Raw genomic sequence first — 20765 nt, forward strand, 5'->3', positions numbered from 1 at the left:
CCCAGTACTGGGTTCAGACAAAGGAGAGTTCCGAACCATACCCGAGGCCGCGACGACGACAATGCGGAGCCCATCAAAGCATTGGACTTGCCTGGAAAGGCTTTTGTAGCCTCAATCGCATTGTCAAGCGACAATGTCCGTCTTGGAAGCCACCAAATGGTCGGCCTTTCTACGGCAAGTGTCTATTGTTTCGAGTGCGCTCAAAGCCTTTGTCATCTTCCGAGTCTGGTCAAGGCCCTTGTCTTATCCACGATGTTCATACATCTTTATCCTATGGTGCTCGCCATCTTTGTTCCTCAACGCAAAAAGGCATGTACCGACGGGGTCTGCAGGAAATGATGGGACACGATGGGACTACTCCCAAAGGTATATAGCTGGGACGATTGTCCTCCCTCGAGATAATAATCATCATCGGCATCTTTCATCAAGTTACCATACGGCCGACATCCGTCGACTACTATCTTACATATTTCAAGAAAGCCCTCCTGCTGTGGCACCCATCCAAGAGAGAAACTCCAGTCGTTCCCGGTAAGTTCATCGAAATGACTGAAGATCTCAAGAGAAAGTCAGACCAAGCCGGCCTTGGTGACGATGGATCCCCGTCCCTGAAGCCGAGACTCGAACCCGACAACTTCGACCTCCCTTCTGTCGGAGCCTCACTGGCAGATGTCGATTTTAGCACTTTTCTCGTGGACAACGACGCTTTGTTCAATAGTACAAACTCTTCTTTCCAGCGGGAATTCGAGGAAGTTATGGCTAAGCTCCCGCTACCAGAGAGCCTGGCTATCCCGGATGCACCCGTTCAGACTGGCCAAGGTGCAGTTGTTCCTGTCAATGACGAGCAGTATCAGACGATTGAGTCCACTGAGGCTGAATTGCCGCTCGTTATCAGCATTGCCTCGACTCCAAAGGCCGGAACGAGCCAACCCGAAGATACAAACCCCAGTGCAGTCCAAAATCAGGATGAAACCCCTGAGAATGAGACCGGTGTTGCAGGCAAGGACACCGTGAAGTCCGGAAAGTCCAAAACCAACAAGAAGTCCCAGAAGAAAACCACGAAGAAGAAGAGCAGTGGCTCAGGTAAAAAAGCTTCCAAGTCGAGATCAAAAAAGTTCAAAACGACCAAGTCCATTGATGCGAACATCCTCAAAACCTCCACGGTTGACTACTCAGCAAGGGTACGCGAGCACAACGAGACATTGCCATCGAGAACAATCATAGCCTGTGATCGGTGCAAGGTATGTGTTTTCTTCAGCGTTACTGTTGTTATTGTTATTCTGACTGCTGTTTCTGCTACTGTCACCGGCCATGAGCTAACATCTACTTCCATCAGGCCCGAAGAACTACTTGCAGTCGTGGTGAAGTCACTTGCGACAGATGTGAGGAAGACGGGTACGCGTGCATGTACACGAGTCCTGTATCAAATCTCACCCGGCCTCGCTCATGGCACCTCATATTAGAACTGAAACTCGATGAGATGAATGAGCTGGTGAGGAAATTCGCTTACTACCTGAAAGGAGAGTCCGAAAGAGCCAAGGCTCTAAGAGAGCAACTTGAAGCTCATGTAAGTATCGTAACCCCCCCAAATGTTTATCTATACCCCCGCAAGAACAAAGTCAGTCCCCTTATAGTAACCGCTTTCACTATACAGGGTTATTATCAGCCTAACGGGCAATTTCACGACAAACCCATGCACTGGGACGCCCAGACTGGTGCCCCGATGAATCAACGGACGTTAAGACAAGATCGGCAAGCATCGTGGGAGAAAGAAGTGGCCAAGTTCCTGGCTGACAACCCTCCAGAAGACCCCCGGGGCTCCGGCGAGATTCCTAAATATTGGTCTCCGAACGAAGATCGGCAGGAAATTATGCCGCTGTCACACATAGCGGTTCAGGAACGCATACCGCTTACAATGAGTCAGCGCCGACAATTACAAATGCAGCTGTACTACTATCGCCATTACATCTCTGATGATGAGCCAGATTGGGTGGATACTGATGATGAAGATGAAGATAAAGATAAAGGTGATGAGAGAGGGGGAGAGGAAGAAGAGAAAGGGAAGGGGAAGGGCAAGAAAACCGCTAAGAGGAAGGGGAAGAAAGAGGGGGCGAAAGAGAGAAAGGGTAAGGCTAAGGCTAAGGCGAAGGAAGAAGATGCGGAAGACGAATTGGAACAGCAAGAAGGATATGAAGAAGAAGAAGAGGGGTTGAAAACCCCCGAATATCTCGACGAAATCGCGGACTTCGAGGATAATAACTTCCTGACAGGGGAAAAACAAGTATCGGAGCAAGTGGAGTTAGCAAACCTGGTGGTCAAGAAGAAGAAGAATCCAACGGGTGGATCATCGCAGCCACCACCACCACCACCAAAGAAGGGAGCGAAGAAGGCGGTGGTCAATCAGGAGGCAACAGATGCGCTCAAACAGCTGGTCAACGAAGGGCCAACGAAAGGGATCAACAAGAGCACGATGGATATCAACCAGGAGCTAACGCAGCAGCCAAATCAACCTGAGATACCAACAGCCCAAGATCTGCTCCGTCAATCAGGGATACAAAAGCAACAGGACCTGGACTTTCCGAGCTATGAACTCGACGCACTCCCTTTCCTATACGACGAGGAATTCAAAGCCCCAGCCCCAGCATCAGAACTGCCGCAGCAGCAGCAACAGCAGACGCCTCCGAACCAACAACAGTTCCCCTGGCAATTGCCAATGGCCCAAGAAGTGCCCAACCCCAACATGGGGCGCTACTTCCAACCCCCAATGGCTCCTGCTAATACCAGCACCGTGCCATACAATTCCAATCTCATGCAAGGATCTCCAACCGGGGCTGGCGCCTTCGGACGTCATCACTTCACACAACCACAACCCCAACCCCAACCCCAGGCTAATTCATATATTAATCCAGCTCAGTTCCTGCACCACCATTATACGGGCCCTCCCCAGGCCACGGGCTATCCCCAGAACATGGGTCCTCTCCAGACCACGGGCTATTCCCAACATACCACTCCCTTCCAGTCTGGGATGCCAGCCTATGACACTGCTCTCCAGAGCTACTATGCTCAGATGCAGGTGCCCCCGACGAATGTGCTGGATGCCAACGGAGGAAACTTTTCTATCGACCCCGCCGAGCTGGTGAAACACGCTCAGAGCATGCAGAAAAAGCAACTGGATGCGAGTCAGCAACTCCCAGCTCAGAGAGTAGCAGGTGATGCGCGCCAGGTTGCTAACATGCAGCAGACCAACAACCGCCACCACCACCCCCAAAACAACAGTGGCTATGTCTTTGCACGTGGTAATGGTAATGGTAATGCCAATGCCAATGGCATGATGCCTCCGCCGGTGCAGGGACATATGATGCGGAGGTAGTGGGGGGTGAGCTGGGCAACCAACAGTCATGCAGCCAGCCGTGAGTGAGTGAGTGAATGGGTATACACTTTCCTCTTTCTCCTCTCCCCTCCTCCTCCTCCTCCTCCTTTCTCTCGATCCCCTTCCATCTACTCCTCTAATCTCTTTCTTTCCCCTCAGTCCTCATATCACCCTTATCCTTATCCTTATCCTTCCTCTTTCTTTCAATGCGAAATACCCTTTTGAGATTCAATTTCTCTTTCTATTCACGCATGCATGATTGATTACTTATATATATAGTTTCGACGTCGATATCGGATATATATTAATTTACATACTTGATTTTCTAACAAATCTTCATTCCCTTTTTCTTGTACAGTCCATCCAGTATGATAAATAGGTAGAAAGGTAAATATAGGTAGAAAGGTAAATATATAGGTAGGGGGTAAGCTTTATAGAGGGTTGGGGTTGGGGTTGGTTTTAAGCAGATTGCTTTTGTACTATATAGAGCTGTTATTTGTGAGGTGAATGCTATATAGTAGTATAGTAGTATATACATTCTGAGATCAAGCTCTGATAATAACATTTGTTATTTAGTTACTACTTACTTGCAGGCCAACCCATCACCTACTACCTACTATGCTTTCTATTCATTCTGTTGTCTGCAATCTGCATCCAACCCATTCATTTGTCGTTTTTTGTTTTTTTTTCCCTAAAAAAAAAAGTATCTCATGTAAGTTTTGATGAAGATAATCAATCTAATGTAAGGAAAAAGAAAAGGGCAGATGGGTATACCAAAAATATACAAGAAACCCCCCCCCCCCCTCCACACCATAGGTATATATATATATACCTCCGAACCATATTCATAATCATAACCCGCATTCCCCCCAATACCAATCAATCACTGCAGTAATAAGTCCAAAACTCCAACCATATCTAATCTAGCCGCCATGATGGATGGATGCCCCCGCCCATCTAACCCCGTCCATCTTTTATAGTACTCAATAAACCCAACTCCAACCCTCAGAATATGCTTTATCCAGGAATATTCCCAACCAACAACACCAATGTCCACAGCCGAAAAAGAAAACAAGAAAGAAAGAAAGAAAGAAAAACCCTCGTCCTATGCCCTATTCCTATTCCCACTCCCTACTCCCCATTCCTCCCACTCCTAGGCCGATAACAGCAACAGATGCCTTTACTCTCGCACCACATCCTAACAAACGCGGCCCCGACCTCCCGATCCTCATTCACCAGACCGAGCCCCTCTGTGTTCAGCCATGTGGTGAAGTCTTCCAGCGGGATGGGGTCGAACATGAGCATTTTCTCGTGCCAGGTGGGCTGTTTGCGGTTGCTGGTGGTGGTGGTTCGGGGCTGGATGCGGACGGCGTTCATTATTTGGTCAGATAAGTTGGGGAGGGGGAGAGAGGTGGCGTTGGTCGATTGGGAAGATTTGGTGTTGGGGGAGCAAGGGAGGGGTTTGAATTTGATGGGGTGGGGGAGGTGGGGAGGGTGCTTTTCGTGGTGGTGGTGGTGGTGGTAGTGGTGGAGGAGAAAGGCTGTAGAAGGTGGCGAGGGGTGAGGATCGCATCGTCTTCGGAGTCTTCGATTTCTTCTACGTCGGCGAAGGAGGTTCTGGGTTTCGCTTTCTTGGTGGGGGTTTGCGCGGTTGTTGGCTTTTGGGGTTTGGGTTGGGGAGGGAGGGAGGTGGTTTCTTTGCTGGTGTCGATGGTCGTGGTTGAGGGGATGTTTCCCGCTGCGGGTTTCTTTGATGACTTGGCTGGTAGCTTGCTTTTCGGCTTTGGGTTTGTTTTGCGTGTAGTGCCCTTGCTGGCGCTTTTGCTGCTGGGTTTGGGTTGAGATGAGGCAGGTTCCGACACTGGACCAGCAGGTGGGTTGTGGCTCTGCGCGTTCTCTGGGGTTGGCCTTGCTACTGTACCGCTTGTGCTGCTTTTAGATTCCCAGCATCTCTGGAGCAGATCGATCATCTTCTGCCGGCTTCTGAGCGGCTTGAAGCCGTAGGTGGCGATTTGTTTCGATAATTGGGCGTCTGTGAAGCCGCTGAATTGCGGCATGGGAGGGTGAGATACTGCGTCTTGAGGTGCAGGGTCTTTCGCTGGCGTGTTGACTGGTTGTGTGGGTTTAGTGATGGTACTCGGTTCTTTGCGTGTGGGTACAGCCACTTCTGGCTCAGAAGTCTCCTTCCCATCGTGCTTGCTCATGTTGATGTCGATTTCAGTAGGAACATCTTCGCCTTTGTTGCTAGATTGCTCCAGAAAGGCAGGGGCCGCAGACTTGACAGGTGTATCCACCAAATCCACGACTTCCACCTGCATCAGCGAGCCGTCGGTATCTCGGGATGCAACAGACCATAAGTCTCCCGAGCCGCTAAAGCGCGATACTGCAGATGACGCTCCCTTGTCCGACTTCAGGTAGGAACGACTACTTGATTCCGACACGATGCTTCGTTCTGACTCGCGTATTGCGGCCTGTAACTCCCGTATCATGGTGGGAGAGTCCTCCCGCTCCAGCTGACTGCAGGTTCCGAATACAAGCTCCTGGTCTTCCAGAGACTTGGCAGCTTCATCAGGAGAGAGAACCACAAACTGTGGTTCAGAGGCTTTCGAGCTTGATTTGCCCTTTTTCTTCGACTTCGAGCGTTTCCCCTTCGCTGCCGATGTGTCCTCACTAGCTGTAGTTCCCCCGTCTATAGCCTCCGAGCTTTCGGCAGATTCATTGATATAGTTTGCTGTCACACGGGCCGTAAGCGTCGTAAACCGCTTGGCGCCCTTTCTTGGCTTCTTTTGCACCGTTGGGGTGGATTGGCGAGATCCATCCGTAGTAGATTTGTCGGTGTCCTCAACAACGCCTTTCTTAGGAGGGTATACCCCCGGATCAACCAGCTAATCACAGAACGCATTAGTCGAATGTTTGCGACGCGACAAATGCGATATCCAAGTAAAATCAAGAGTTCGAACCATACCTCTATACGCCTCCGTTTCGTAGGTCCACACTCACCGGAAGCCACCTGGTTACCGATCGGGGCAGCCATCCCACTAAACCCATACACAGAGAGCAAATCTCCAAAGTTCTTCAAGCTACCCTCGACGTTGGACTTGCCATCCAACTCAACAACCGACTTGGTACTATTGCTTGTTGGCGTCCAATCCAGTCTCCGTTTCGTAGCCTGCTCTAACTGGAGCCCATCCGTCTCCCAGTCCGGCACGTCGTCCTTCGTCGCCGTCGCCGTTGCCGGAGAAGCCCGCGGAGTCAACAACAAACAATCGGCCTTCTCGCCGCCGCCGCCACCACCACCACCACCACCGGCTTCCTTAGGCCGCGAAGTGCCGGCTTTCCCAACCCGCCCTGATATCGTCTTATTCCCCGATGACTTGCCCTTTGTCGTGGTTTCGGCAGATTTTTTCCTCCTCGTGCCCGCTGTAGTCTTTTTCGGAGCTTTCTCCGCGACTTCGGCGTTGGGTTCCGGATCCCCAGGAGCGGTCTTCGGGTCCTTTTTCGGTCTGCCTCTTGTCCGCTTTGTTTGATCTCCAGCTGGGACTTCTACAATTCCTGTCGCAGTTGCAGTTGTAGTAGCCGTAGTCATATCCGAACCCTTGCCCTTGGTCTTCGATCCCGCACTGCCCTTCTTCCTAACCGAATTATCACTCTGAAAGAACCTCGACCGAGTCGGAGCCCGAAACAGCTCTGACGGCGAAGGCAACGGAGTCGTAGAGGCGTCAATCGGAGACAGCCCAAAGAGTTCCTCGGGGTCGTACGCAAGCGGTGGCGCTGCTGCTGGGGTGTTGTGAACCGGCGAGGAGGAAAGGACCAGGACCTCGACCTCCGCGGTAGTGGCGGCGGGCATGGTGGCGAGACGGGCGATGAGATGGGATGGTCATTCGCGCGCGTGTGTGCTGTTTCTGTGGTAATTTGGTTGGTTAGTAGTAGATAGCAGGCAGCTGGTTGGGCTGTGTTGCTGGCTGCACCTAGTCGTGATCCATGTCGTCACCTCTTCCTTTTTTTCGTTTTTTCTTTCCTCTGCGATTGTTCGATTGGGAGGAGCGGTGCCTGGACTAGTCGGTAGCTGCAGATGCGATGCGGAGAGACGCCCGACCGGGGCGGGTCTTGGCGCGCTAGGTTGCGTTGCTGGGTTGCCGCTTTGGGATGTATAGGCGGTGGGCGGGGCAACGGGGACGATTCCTATGTGTGTGTTTGATCCTCCATATCGCAAACAAGAGATCAGTCCTGTGAATTCCCCCGTCACTAGACATCGAGTATCTAACCCCCTATTCTAACCGTTCTTACTCGGTATCCCAAGCACGTCGGGGGCGACCATGGGGGACTAGATGCTGATATCGCTCTGGGGTCGAATACGGTTAAAGCTGATTACAGGGAATTAGGAGGGTTACTCCGCGTAGCTAGCTAGATAGGGTAACTATGGATTACTATTCAACCATGTCGGACACATTATTCCTACCAATTCGGATACTTTATTGATCAGCACAGGCGAACTCGAGACCAACCATACAGGAAGGGGTCTGGCGCTTTAAGGGCAAGGTGAATTGTTTGGAGATGATGTTCGACATGGGCTGATCTATGTATAGGATTTTCATTAGGGGATGTTCGAGGGTGGTTTCGAGATATGCGATCGCTCTGTTTCAGTGCTCTGCACGCACTATAATAGAGTCCGAGCTGACGCTGTCTATATACATGAAATGGTCCAATATGCGCCGTTAAGGCGATTCCGGCTGCAGGGAGACTTCTGCGGGGGAGTCCGTCTTGGGGCAAATTTGACCTAGCGCCCAGGGCGGAAACAGTGGGCATGGGGTATCATAGGCATCTGCGTTATCGGTTGGTCTGTACTATCAGGGTCCTGACGCCGCCGCCGAGCTCAGGAGATGGATTTCCTTCCTTTTTGTTTCCAAATCCGAGTTCACATTCAAGTGGCTCCCCGCAGCGCAATTGCACCCAGGACCGAAAGTTCTAGTCGTCTCATTCCGTCGTCTTGCGTGCCATTGGCTTGCTTCGGTGGTGCAGTGTTCAACGCGCCCAACTTGTAAGCCTTTTTTATTTTCGCAACATCGGCGATCTTCGCCAGGGTTTCGTCATCGAAAGGTACCGGGGAGCCTTCGACATGTTGGCCCAGGTGAGCCGCGACCGAATCGTGGGTAATCTCTGGGGTCACGGAAACCTTGACCACCAGTAGGTCCTTGGTCGAGTCCGTGATGCCGAACTTGCGGAAGGATTCGGCGATCTACACGTGGTTAGCCCATATCATGACGTCGGTTATGGACAATGAGCAGACATACGTTAGTTGTGGGGTTCAGGGAAAAGACAATCTCAGAATGCACATTGCGCGACTTGAGACGCCCGTTCATGGAGTCGTTGACAGCTCTGAAGACGGCGGAGAGAAGGTGGGTTCTTGACAGAACCTGCGGCTGTTAGACACCTCGGTTTCCCAGTCAAAAAAGGTTTATCCGTACCACGCTTGCGTCAATGAACGCATACTCGAACTCGGCATTGGCGGCCAACAGCTGCTGGCGGAGGAAGGGCGCATTCTGCACATCGCGATACACGGCGACATGGACGGGCATCGACGGAGGCAGATGCGCCAGGTGGATGGTCTCGAGTAATGACGCAGCCATGGTGCAGACGTTAAGTCTGGGAATGAGGACGAAGAGAGAAGAGTCGAGAAGACAGTGTGTAGATCAGCAAGTCCGTTAAGTCCTTTAATTCCCCTCCCCCGCCAACCCACTCGGTTATCGCCGAGGGCGGCGATGCTGACTCACGCCGCACCGCCCCACGTGACTGACTCACTTCACTTCTCGAACGTTCGGGCCGCCGTACTTGGTTTCGGGCGAGCTGCTGACTGATATCATTCTTAAAGCCGCCTTCTGCCGCTCCCTCCGCTGGTTCCTCTTCTCCTCATCTCCATCGACATCATCGTCACCACCCCCCCAACATGGCGTTCTTCCTACGACGCCCCTTCGCCGTCTCAACGGCGCTGCGGCAGATCTCCAAACCCGCCAACAGCGCTCGTTTCATCCACAACACTCATTTCAAGCCTCCCACCACCACCACCACCACCACCGGCCCCGTCTCCATCCTCGCAAAGTCCCGTCAGACCTTCCAAAATGCCTTCCGTCGCACCTACATGCAGCCTTCCTACTCTTCTCAGGGTGGCAACGCTACCCAGAAGCTTCTCTACGGCGCCGCCATTGTCGGCGGTACCATCCTGGCCACCAACATGATCTTCAACCGCGAGACGAGAGAGGACGGCGGCATGCCTCACTATGAGCGCAGCTACCTGAACGAGACCTTTATGCACACCGGACTGGGCGTGGGTATCATCGCTATTGCTGCGCGGGCTTTGCACACCAGTGGATGGTCGTACCGTTTGATGGCTTCCAGCCCCTGGGCTGTGATCGGTCTGGGTCTGGTTGCCAGCGTCGGAACGATGTACGGCACCCTGTACACTTCGCCTGACAAGTAAGTCCTCCTCGCCTCACGCCTCAGGCATTTCCCCCGTTGTCTTTCACCGAAAAGGAACATTTTTCTAAACTTGCCACCAGCTACCTGATGAAGTACGGTCTCTGGACAGCTTTCAACGTCACCCAGGCCGCGCTCCTGTCTCCTCTGATGTTCATGTCCCCTGCTCTCCTCGCCCGCGCTGGTCTCTACACCGTCGGATTGATGGGCTCGATTGCTTTCGTCGGCGCCACCGCCAAGCAGGACAAGTACCTCTACCTGGGTGGTCCCCTGCTCGCGGGTGTGACCATTGTCGCTCTGTCCGGTCTCGCTCCCCTGGTCCTCCCCGTCACCGCCACCCGCACCCTGATGTGGTCTGAGAAGCTCTGGCTGTACGGCGGTCTCGCCGTCTTCGGTGGATTCACTCTCTACGACGTCCAGAAGATCCTGCACCACGCTCGCATGGCTCAGAGAGGCCTGATCAACAAGGACATCGTCAACGAGAGCATCAGCCTCGAGCTGGACTTCATCAACATCTTCGTCCGTATGGTCCAGATCCTGGGCATGCGCAGCTCCAACCGCAAGTAAACGGCGTTTCTTCACTCTGTTTTACCTGCCTCCCACCCACCCACCCACCCACCCATGCTTAGATATTCGCCGTTCGCCCTGGTCCCTCCCCTCTGGGGCCAGCACGTGCATTAGATGAAAGACTGGTTGCACGCACACACTCCGATTAGCATGATTCTTTCTTGCTGTTACCATGGGGGAATTAAAAGAAAACAGATCAAAGTCCCACTTTGGTCTTTCTTTCTTTCTTTCTTTTTTTTTTTTTTGAGCTTCCGGTTGTATCACTATCTCTACAATGGTTTCCCACTCAACTCATTCAGCCTGTATGTATATGGAACATCTATCTATCTATTGATCTATCTGTCTGTCTGTCTGTCTGTCTGTCTGTCCATCGACCGGCAAGCCCACTTCGCCTTCGCGGCGATTGCCCATGATGAACTCCGATAAGAAGAAGAAGAAGAAGAAGATATAGTTACGCATTGTTTAGCGCGGCAACTATGTGCTGCTTGGGCTGTTTCAATCAATCTAATATTTCTTTCTCTCTTTGCGAGAGATTTTCTTCAATGGCACAGTTCAAGTTCGGCGTTAGTCCCCCGTGCGTCAATAACAACACTGGTATAATAATCAAACTTGAAACATGAGTATTATCTACTTCCTATCTACATTGCTCCCCTCGGAGATAATCAACTTGAAACATGAACATTATATACTAGTAGTATTTCCCCCCCCCTCCCCCCTCCCCGCCTACCCAGCTAGTACCAAATCATACTATAAAACCGCCCACGTCCAACCCAACAACACCAACCCACTCACCACCCTTTCTCTCATTCCTAGTCCCATCCCCACCCCATCCCCCGTTACAACCACCCCTTCCACCCCTTCAACCCCCTCCACCCCCCAGACATCCCCCCGACATTCCCCCAGACATCCCCCCCGACATTTCCCCCGGCACAACACCCCCCTCCCAAACCCACAAAGCCCACTCCCCGGCAACAACCCCACCGGATACAACACCCTCGGCTCCCCCCCATCCATATCCAGCCGTAGCTCGCCCATATCATTAACAGTATAATTGCGACACGTGAACACATCCATGACGACAAACGACGGCTCGTACCCGTTCGTCATGCGGATGGTGTACGCGCCGCTGGCGCTGCCCTGCGTGCTCAGCACCATGACCACCTGGCGGCCCTCGCGGCCCTTGCGGAACCCCATCTCGCTGGACCCCGTGTAGATCGGGTAGGTCTGCGTGGAGAGGTAGTTGGGGTCGACTTGGCTGGCGTGCTTGCGGAGGGCGTTGAGCGTCGAGATGTGTGTGTATAGGGGTGAGGTCGTGTTGTAGGTTGTTAGCCAGAGGGCTTCGCGGTTGAGGGGGTCGTAGGGGCCTGAGAGGTGTTGTTCTTGGCCTTGGTAGATCATGGGGATGCCGTCGGAGAGGAGAGTGAAGGTGAGGAGGTTTTTGGCCAGCTGGAGATAGGGAGGGTTAAGATGGGGATGGGATGGGATTTGGGGGGGGGGAGGGAAGGCTTACGTTGATGTCGGGTTCGAGACTGGCGAAGCGGGCGACGTCGTGATTCTCCGAGAAGGATGTCAGGGTGGTTACGTTTGGGCAGGTATGTTTCATGATTTCGACCCGGTTGGGGAGGGTGGATGTGTTGCCCTTGGTGAAGGCGTCGAGGAGGGCGTAGTAGATGGGGTAGTTGGGGACGCTGGTGAGGTCGTTCTGGTAGCTGCAGATCGTGTCGACGGACTGGTCGAAGACCTCGCCGGTGACGAACGAGTCCAGGGCAGCCTTCTGGAACTGGGGGAGGAAGTCGGGGGTGACGTGTTTGGCGGCGTCGAGGCGGAGGCCGTCGATGGAGTAGTTGGTCATGATCTCTTGGACCCAGTGGCTCAGCATGGCTTGGACGGTGGGGTCCTCGGTCTTGAGGTCGGGGAGAGCCACGATGTCGTCGCCCGTCCAGCAGCTCTGGGCCAGCGGGTAGTTGTTGTAGTCGGTGATTTGGCAGTAGGGGTGGAAGTACTTCGGGTCGTTGAAGGGGTTGAAGATGGCGTAGTCGATGCTGCTGCTGCTGCTGGGGTCGGTCCCGTTGGTGAAGTAGGCCATGTTGTTGATGACGGTGTCCATCATCAGGTACATGCCTCGGTCGTGCAGCGCCTGGCTGAGGTCGAGCAGGTCCTGTTGGGTTCCGAACCGAGGGTTCAGGGCGTAGAGATCCTGCGGCCAGTAGCCATGGTAGGCTTCGCCGTAGGACACCCGTCCCTCGATGTTCTTGACGATTGGAGATATCATGACCGCGTCGAATCCCATGCCTTCGATATAGTCGAGGTGGTTGATCATGCCTCGCCAGGTCCCGCCACAGTACAGCCCGTCTGTGGTGTTGCAAGGATGCGTGGTCGATCCATCCGTGCGGGCGAATCGATCGGTCATCGTTTGATACACCGATCTGCTGCTCCAGGCACCGGTGCTCGCTGCCAACACGGGCGTGGAGAGGTCGAGGGCGATGACGCACAGCCTTAGGACGTGTCGCAGAGGCAGCGACATGTTGTCTGTTGTGTTAAGGAAGTCGAGCAGGAGGCGATGTGTGTAACTCTCCGCTTTTACTTGCCCCAGGTCAGATCTTCACTGGCCCCTCATGGCCAAGCTCTGTGATCGTCCAACGAATGCGCTTCCAGAATGTAGCCGGAATGCTAGTTAGTGTATTCTTCGAGAGACTGTCCACTGGCATTCAACGAATGATGGCGTTAATTGAGCAGAGCAAGAATATAAGTATAGAACGAAGGACAGGATGCGAAGGCTCAGCGCACAGCAGAAGGCGACAGACTCTAGCAGACAACGCAGAAAGAAGAAACGAGACCCTGGAGCGTTTTGGCCCGGGGAAATAAATGATTCACATTCCCATGGCACGGAGCAGTGGCTGAGCGATGATGGCTTAGTAGGGGTAACCCCTCGATTTGCATTATACGGGTGGGAGATTGATGGCTTGAGCTGCCGGATGGATTCCCCCTTGCCCGGGGCAGGTGGTGCATTTCCTCAGGAAAGCAGACGAGGAAATTGCCTAGGGCTGGTTTCATACATCTGTGAATCTTAGGCCTATCCTCAGCCTTCGACTCACCCTCGAGTCATCCACCAACTGCAGCGCCGTGTTTAGCACCTGCCGAGATAATTTCGCGGGGAAGAAACCAGGCCAGAGGCAATTTCGCCGGTGCTCACTGCGCACGACTTGCTGACCAGAGCATATGTATGCACACTAGTCTGTATGGATAGGGGGGGGGGGGGGGGGGGGCGGGCAGGAAAGCGTGACAGCCATCCCTCCCTGCCTTCTGCAAGGACAACCCCGACCCTGGAGGCACGCTTAGGGACAATGCTCGTTGTTCGAGGACATTGTGTGCGAGAGCAGAGTCTCGATAGACAGAAAGTCAATCGAACTGCGATGCGATGGCAAGCAAGGGGGGGGAGGCGGGAGCCTACCAAGGCATTGTCTCTCCGTGTCTTACCCCCAGACCAGAAGTTCAGATCAGTCCGGGTATCTGGCCACCCCAGGTCATCAATGGGATGGATGGGGTGAAGTAGAGGAATCAATGTCGAAATCTCCAACCACGTACCATTGTGGTTCTTGAACGTGAGGACGGGAAGTGTCTACTGAGTCAGGAACGAGCACCTGGCTGGCAGACGGTGTAACCCCAATTACCTACCACCTGCAGGCGGCATCGTGTGACGCTGCAAGGGAAGAAGAGTTGGAGAATGAAGATCCAGGGGAAGAGCGACGAGGGTTTCCTCACCGCCAACACAGAAACTGCATTTCCTGTCATCCACCTGCACCGTCCAGGACATGGACCCCTGCGAAATTAGAAACTTACTTCTCACGATCACCTTACTTTGGGCTGGACGGGCTGGACAAGACATGCGGTTCCAGATGGAAGGCTGACTGACTGGCTTTGTCTGTTAACTTAGGGTTTCGGGCTTCTCATACAATTATTCGCCTCATTCCATATGGCTTGGCATGGCTTCGTATCTCATAGAAAGACCCCGGAAATAACATCCGTGTGGCTTGCTCAACCCTTGACTCCATGTGCTGCCTGTAAAGTTCCTCAATCATCATTCCTCGATCATCATATCATATCATTAAACAACAAAAAAAAACAAATCTCCCGAACGCCATGTTTGGTTTCATATACCCCTTTTCTTTTTCCTTTCCTTCCCTCCTTCCAATAACTCCCAAACACCATGCTGATGTGAGAAACAGAGACACACATGTACTTTGCTCCCATGGTAGACGCCTGCTGTGGGCCCATCACAGAGGCTCCGGGCACCCGATGTACTGGCGCGGAGTGAACGGGGACGAGCTGTTGATGAAAGCGAGCAGATAGACCTCGTACGCGTGGTTGATCCTCTCGATCTTCTCCTCGTCAGCCGCAGTGACCGTAAACTGACGCGACACGGGATTCTCTCGCCGCGGCTCGCCCCGTGCCAGACGGCTCTTGATCTGCTTCTTGATCTGTCGCACGTCCAAGCCACCCACCCGGGGAGCAGTGACCAAGTCATCGACCATATGGCAGTAGCAGTCGGCGGAGATCTGCTTGAAAGCCCTGAGGATCAACGCGACGGTCTTCCAGCGTCGGCAGCGCTCCTCCGGCATGCGGACCTGCACGATCATCTCGGGCCAATTGCACTCGAACAGATTGTTGAACAGACGGCTGTACGGCGGGTTCGTGAAGAATCCCTCGCACTTCTCCCGCAGGATCATCTTGTTTCCTCGCACGGCACAGGCCGCGCGACGGATCTTCACGGTCAGGAGCAGCGAGTGGTCCGCAAGCCCCTCGAGGTTCAGGAAGTGCATGTTCGCCGCCTTCATGATCAGAGCCACGTGGTATGCGATCTTGGGCCGCTCGGGATCCTTGATGCACTCGATCAGGGTCATGCTGTTGCCGAGGATGTCGAACGCGACGTCCAGCTGGGCGGTTGGCTGGTGCAGCACGCAGAATTGCTCGGGCTCGGGACCAGCCACCAGAGCCTCGAGCTTGGGATACGGTCGAGAGGGACGGCGGTGGCAGAAGCATTCGGTATCGTCGCTATCGAGATCAAGATGTCAGCATCTGCAGGTGGGCCTTCTCGGATGATCGGTGGAGCACTCACCATGGTATGTTCGCGATTGAGACGCTGTTGAGGGGCGCGTTGTGTGGTAGTTTCATGCCCAGTGTGGGGTAGTCCAGCTCTTCTTTCTCGCGAAGCGCCTCCGGAATTATCTTCGGCGACTTCGGGGCCATATTATTTGAGTATAGAAGCGGAATATGACGCTGGTCTTGGTATTAAGGTCGAGGACAATGGCTTGTCTCTCTGGATGATGGAGCTGGGGTGAAAGTTGCGAGAGAGCTCAGCGACAAAGGCGAAGACGTCAAGGCAAACATTGGTGCTTGCCACTGGCACCGCAAGTGGCAGGACGATATTCACTGCATCCCCTTTGCTGAAATGTTCCATTTTGCTACCAGTGACAAGCTTGCACTGGAGTACTGTTTTTCTCCCGCTGTGGTTTGATATTACCTACTCTTACTTGGAGCAATTCTGGTAGAGTGCATTCACTAAAACATACTGTTACTGGTAATATAAGCTACAGCACTTTCTCTATACTATAATTCAGGTCTATAAAAAAATCTCATGTGAACAGCAGCCTATAAACGGAATATAGAGAGGTCTGTGTCCAGTTATGTTAATATCACAGATGATATGGATACAAAAAAGCACCCATGAATCTCAAACTGATAATTTCTTTCAAAGAAATATATACAGCAGCTAGTAGCAGTGCCAGATTAAAAGTAAGGCGAGCGATTGTAAAGGATAAACCCCACAGCTGTCTTCACTTATAAGAGCGCGCGTGAAAGCAGGAAGTATAACTATTTCCTTGGATAGAACTTATACAACAGTTCACCCTTTCTATCCGCATGACTTATTGAATTCTTTCTTCTCGGAACTATCACATAGCCTCTCACCTAACCAATTAGCCCCTACACTGTTGCCAAATCAAGAGATACTCTGATATAGAAAAGCAGATTCTTTACACTCCATCTACTACTATTTAATATCCCCACACCAAAATGATATCACCTGTATAACCCCCTACGCAAATACTCACAACCCCCACCCTACACCCCGATCCCCCAATCCCCTCCAAAAAACCATCCATATTCCACGTTCCACCTTCCATCCATCATCAACTTCCCACGCAAAGCCAACCCCAACCCGCATGGATGGATGGACGGATGGATAAGCACCCGATTACATAAGCACACCTCCGCCTCGCGAAGATCCAACCAACCATCCACCCATTCATTATTCGCACCGCAACCAGAAGATCAAACAGCCTCTCCTCCCCTCCCCTCTGGACCATTATTCTTACACCCTCCTCCCCCCTCACTCCCACCCGCTATAATCTCGATACCCTCCGCCGTCGCCGCTACCAACCAATCACCTCCACCACCACCACCAGCATGTCCGCGGAAGCAGAAATGGAAGTCGACGTGCCTGCGTCGCCATCGCCGGAGGAGGTCGTCCCCGCGCAGTCAGGCAGCGGTGGCAACGATACCAACGGCAACGGCAACGGCAACGGCAATAGCGGCTCTGATCCCAGAACGCAGAGCAATGCGGTGGCGGTGCGCAGTATCGAGGGGTGGATCATCATCGTCACCAATATCCATGAGGAGGCGTCGGAGGAGGACGTCACGGATTTGTTTGCGGATTATGGGGAGATTAAGAACTTTAATCTCAATTTGGATCGGAGGACGGGTTATGTTAAGGTGGGTTTCTTTTTGTTAGCTTGGTTTGGATTTGGATTTGGCTACGCGGTCTTTCTGGACTGTTTCGCGATGCATGCTCATTGACTCTTGACTACTAGGGATACGCCTTGATCGAATACTCCACCCTCCCCGAAGCCACGGAAGCCATCAAAGCCCTGAACGGAACCAAATTGCTGGACCAGACGATCCACGTCGACTACGCGTTCGTGCGCCCGCCTCCCTCGAACAACAAAGGAAAGGGTGGCGGGCAGCGGGGTGGCCGTGGCGGTGGTGGACGAGGCCGCAGCAAGAGCCGCGACAGGAGTCGCAGCCCCGGCGCCGATGAAGCCAGGGAGTAAGGAAATCGTATTGCATCGCTATCAGAATTGACGAACCGACCTCCGAACTGTTCTGTTCGTTCTACGATTCGGGCAAGAGCGTGCCTGAATTTTTTTTCCCCCTTTCTTTCTCATCACCTCTAGCGTTTCGACGATCTTGCCTTCGCGCTCGCCCTCCAGAAAGAATTGCACGACTGCTGGGAGTCATCAGGACGTACATCATGATCCGAGGTGGGCACGTTGGCTTCAGTTGGTATGGATTGGTAGCAGTGGTTACAGCCGGCATGGTCTCTCCTCTTGTATGCTCCTCACCTGATGAGGGCATCTCTGGATTGCAGTCAGAAGAGACGTGCCGGCGTCGTGATTAAACAGTAATGTGGTATGTGCTTCCCTTTTTCTTGGGGTCACTGCCTCGCTCCTGCTCCTTGTGCCGGCCTCTGAGTGCTCGTCGCTGACCTGGGTGCAGAAGAGAACCGTTCCGCATGATATTACCGGGCTAGGATATCCCAAAATGTGCACTAGATTCCAGTTAGTTCCGAGAGCCACCCACCGAAATCCGAATCTCGTGGCGGGGGCTACGCTAGCGTCTCCATTGTCTTTGCTTTCTCTCTTTGTTCCATCTGCCATCCCGCATTGTTGGGCCGTCGTCCTGTTGGAGCCCTCCCTCGAGACGCTGCCCTCCCTTACGTCGTCGGTCTTTGTAGTGCTTTCAGATCACGACCCTTGATCACGTAGGACATTTAGACTTCGCGGGGAAGAGGGGATCATCCGATCGTAGGGACGGGGTCGACTCTGGCAGGAGATGGAGGCGCGTGATCGGATAGGGTCAGCCGCGAAAGAGCCAGGCGAGGGCGAGGGCGAGGGCGAGGGCTGAGGGAGTAAAGAGCGGCTTAGTTAAGCGGCGCGAGTCGCTCTTTCCCCCGCACGGCCGAACTTAAACTTATCGCCGGACGCACGCTGGACCCTTTTGCACTTTCCCTTCCTCATTCCCCATGGCTCGCTCTGGGGATCATTGACTGCTGGAATATGCCTCATTCGGTCCTCACGATCGATTGGATGTGTCCACTGTGCTGTACTCCTTTCCCCCCCGCGTCCTGCTCGAGTCCTGCGGGTCTGAACAGTGCTTGCTAAGTACTATTTTTACCTACTATACCTTGAGCCCACCATCATCGCTGCTGCTTATCGGTTGGCGCCTCTCCGCCTCTCGTTACCAGCGAGTCGCACCACGAGACCATTTCTACGCCTCGGTTTTGGGCATATACGGCCGAGAAGACATAAAGCATGCAGGCATCCCTGGTCATTCTTAGACCCCTGTGTCTGTTTTTGGCCCTGTCCGAGACCAATGCGCTGGCGTTGCGGTCGCAGGACGTCCTTGCGCCGGTGTCGCCAGCCCAGCTTCCGCTGGACGGGATAACCGCACCACCGTCCGGGCAGCTACCCCTTCCTGCTCCGCGGAAGCCTGACGAGCCGGCCAGCTCGATCCGCCGCACCTATGACGATCTGTTAGACGCTCTCAATGTGATGCAGGATGACTACTTCGAAATCTGGCAAGGCACTTGGCCCACCAGCATCGATTGGACCGCCGCTGTGCTAGGGACTCATGTCTCCGCCACCCTCTCCTCGCTGACTTCCACTGCGCGCGACGTGCTGCCGTCTTCCCTTGCACCGGGTCGGGAAGGGGATCGCGACCCGCTGACGACGCTTGATTCGTATGCACTAGACTTCGAGAACCTGATCGATCATTTCTTTGACCAAACCTCGGCTTTCTACTTCGGGGAAGATGCCTTCGCCCTGAGGAATCAAGCCTTTGATGATATGCTGTGGGTGGTCCTGGGATGGCTGGAAAACATAAAGTTCCAGGTGCTGCACTCTGATCTGCACTACGATGATCCCGAGTCGCCTGGTCCGGCCACAAACCTGCGCTGGCACGGAACGCAGTTTCGTTGCCCGGCGGCTCATCGAGCGCGCGTGTTTTACGGGCTTGCATCCGGGGGCTGGGATGTCTCCCTCTGCGGTGGCGGGATGATCTGGAGCCCTTACCTGACTCCCTACAAGAATGCCATCACCAACGAGTTGTACATATCAGCTAGCATCGGGATGTATCTTTACTTCCCGGGCGATAGGGTCGACTCGCCCTTTGCGGCACACACCGTCGATGATCAGGACTGGTCGGACGGGTACCCGCACCACCCTGCCCATTTGCAAGCCGCCATTGAGGGGTACTCATGGCTCAATTCCTCGAACATGACGGGCTCCAACGGGCTCTATGGGGACGGCTTCCATATCAGTGGCTGGAAGAATGCTGAGAATCCTGGCACCGGCAATTGTGACGTCTTGAACACCATGGTATATACATACAACCAGGGCGTGATCCTTAGCGGGCTAAGGGGCCTGTGGCTAGCCACTGCTTTACAGCAGTATCTGTATGACGGGCACGGATTGGTGAGCGACGTGCTGCAGGCTACCGGATGGCCTGAGACGGACAGCCAGGAGTGGCAAGGCCTTGGTCGGGGCGGCGTCTTGGAAGATGCATGCGACTCTTCCGGGGGCTGCTCCCAGAACGGACAGACCTTCAAAGGCATCTTCTTCCATCATCTAGCCGAATTCTGCCGAGCCATCCGGCCACAGGAACTGCGTTTCCTGGCCAGCGCGAACCGGACGGGGGAAGAAGATAACGACTGGGAGTATGTATATGAGTGGCACCAGTCACGCTGTCGAGCGTACCGGCCGTGGATCGAGTATAACGCCGAGGCTGCTCTGCTGACCCGGAACGGGGATGGCAAGATCGGTCAGTGGTGGGGAAACATCTCCGTCACTGACACAAGCCCTCTGCCGCAGGGGGCGATTGACTATGAAAACTATGGGGCGCAGGCCGAGGGCTCGGAGCCGCTGGTAGGGCTTCTTCGCAGCCGTGGCTCCCAGCGGCCAAGCGACGGATCTGGAGCCGAGACGTACCCGCGGCGCTGGGGAAGTGCATCCGAACAGCCGCGGTTCGTCGAGCCACTGGTTGAGCCGGCTGATTACAACGACCGTGGGCGTGGCCGCACCGTCGAGACGCAGTCAGGGGGTGTCGCAGTGTTGCGGGCGTTGTACCAGTGGAAGACGACTCCGTCTCTTGCATGACCCGAGTCAGTTGACTATTCATTAGACCATCATCATCATCATCATCATCATCATCATCCTCATCCTGTATACACCGTAGTCGGCCTGTACGCTAGGGGTTTGGAATAGGCATAACATGACATGACATGACTGGAGATCGATCGTTTCGT

The 20765-nt window shown here is 53.7% G+C and overlaps 8 protein-coding genes across 8 annotated transcripts; 4 read left to right on the top strand and 4 right to left on the bottom strand.

Moving 5' to 3' along the window:
- Positions 1-542: 542 nt before the first annotated feature.
- Positions 543-3449, top strand: BO70DRAFT_426013 (uncharacterized protein; the record flags this gene model as incomplete). Its single annotated transcript, XM_025547740.1, has 3 exons — positions 543-1392; positions 1461-1564; positions 1652-3449. 3 exons carry the CDS (start codon positions 543-545, stop codon positions 3365-3367), a joined length of 2670 nt encoding a protein of 889 aa, XP_025403560.1. The 3' UTR covers positions 3368-3449.
- A 798-nt stretch (positions 3450-4247) lies between these two features.
- On the bottom strand, positions 4248-7381 carry slx4. Its single transcript, XM_025545154.1, has 2 exons — positions 6333-7381; positions 4248-6252 (listed from the first exon to the last, which is right to left on the bottom strand). Exons 1-2 carry the CDS (start codon positions 7212-7214, stop codon positions 4744-4746), a joined length of 2391 nt encoding a protein of 796 aa, XP_025403561.1. The 5' UTR covers positions 7215-7381; the 3' UTR covers positions 4248-4743.
- A 504-nt stretch (positions 7382-7885) lies between these two features.
- Positions 7886-8994, bottom strand: BO70DRAFT_329386 (EKC/KEOPS complex subunit CGI121/TPRKB; the record flags this gene model as incomplete). The annotated part of the gene is made up of 3 exons (XM_025540781.1): positions 7886-8603; positions 8659-8781; positions 8833-8994. 3 exons carry the CDS (start codon positions 8992-8994, stop codon positions 8289-8291), a joined length of 600 nt encoding a protein of 199 aa, XP_025403562.1. The 3' UTR covers positions 7886-8288.
- Positions 8995-9277: 283 nt separating this feature from the next.
- BO70DRAFT_329388 (Bax Inhibitor family protein) lies at positions 9278-10405 on the top strand (the record flags this gene model as incomplete). The annotated part of the gene is made up of 2 exons (XM_025540782.1): positions 9278-9838; positions 9922-10405. The coding sequence occupies exons 1-2, from the start codon at positions 9312-9314 to the stop codon at positions 10403-10405; spliced, it is 1011 nt and encodes a 336-aa protein (XP_025403563.1). The 5' UTR covers positions 9278-9311.
- A 232-nt stretch (positions 10406-10637) lies between these two features.
- Positions 10638-12929, bottom strand: BO70DRAFT_426017 (alpha-amylase; the record flags this gene model as incomplete). Its single annotated transcript, XM_025547741.1, has 3 exons — positions 10638-10895; positions 11387-11851; positions 11916-12929. 3 exons carry the CDS (start codon positions 12927-12929, stop codon positions 10857-10859), a joined length of 1518 nt encoding a protein of 505 aa, XP_025403564.1. The 3' UTR covers positions 10638-10856.
- A 1579-nt stretch (positions 12930-14508) lies between these two features.
- BO70DRAFT_426018 (uncharacterized protein) lies at positions 14509-15652 on the bottom strand (the record flags this gene model as incomplete). Its single annotated transcript, XM_025547742.1, has 2 exons — positions 14509-15457; positions 15522-15652. The coding sequence occupies 2 exons, from the start codon at positions 15650-15652 to the stop codon at positions 14680-14682; spliced, it is 909 nt and encodes a 302-aa protein (XP_025403565.1). The 3' UTR covers positions 14509-14679.
- A 1332-nt stretch (positions 15653-16984) lies between these two features.
- BO70DRAFT_263691 (RBM8 family RNA-binding protein) lies at positions 16985-17514 on the top strand (the record flags this gene model as incomplete). The annotated part of the gene is made up of 2 exons (XM_025538936.1): positions 16985-17176; positions 17275-17514. Coding segments are annotated over 2 exons (432 nt in total), but the record flags the coding sequence as incomplete, so codon positions are not given.
- A 936-nt stretch (positions 17515-18450) lies between these two features.
- On the top strand, positions 18451-20740 carry BO70DRAFT_358553 (putative glycosyl hydrolase). The gene has a single exon (XM_025542321.1). It carries the CDS (start codon positions 18775-18777, stop codon positions 20614-20616), a length of 1842 nt encoding a protein of 613 aa, XP_025403567.1. The 5' UTR covers positions 18451-18774; the 3' UTR covers positions 20617-20740.
- The last annotated feature ends 25 nt before the right edge of the window (positions 20741-20765 follow it).

This window comes from Aspergillus heteromorphus, assembly GCF_003184545.1.
Source record: "Aspergillus heteromorphus CBS 117.55 chromosome Unknown BO70scaffold_2, whole genome shotgun sequence".
NCBI lineage: Eukaryota > Fungi > Ascomycota > Eurotiomycetes > Eurotiales > Aspergillaceae > Aspergillus > Aspergillus heteromorphus.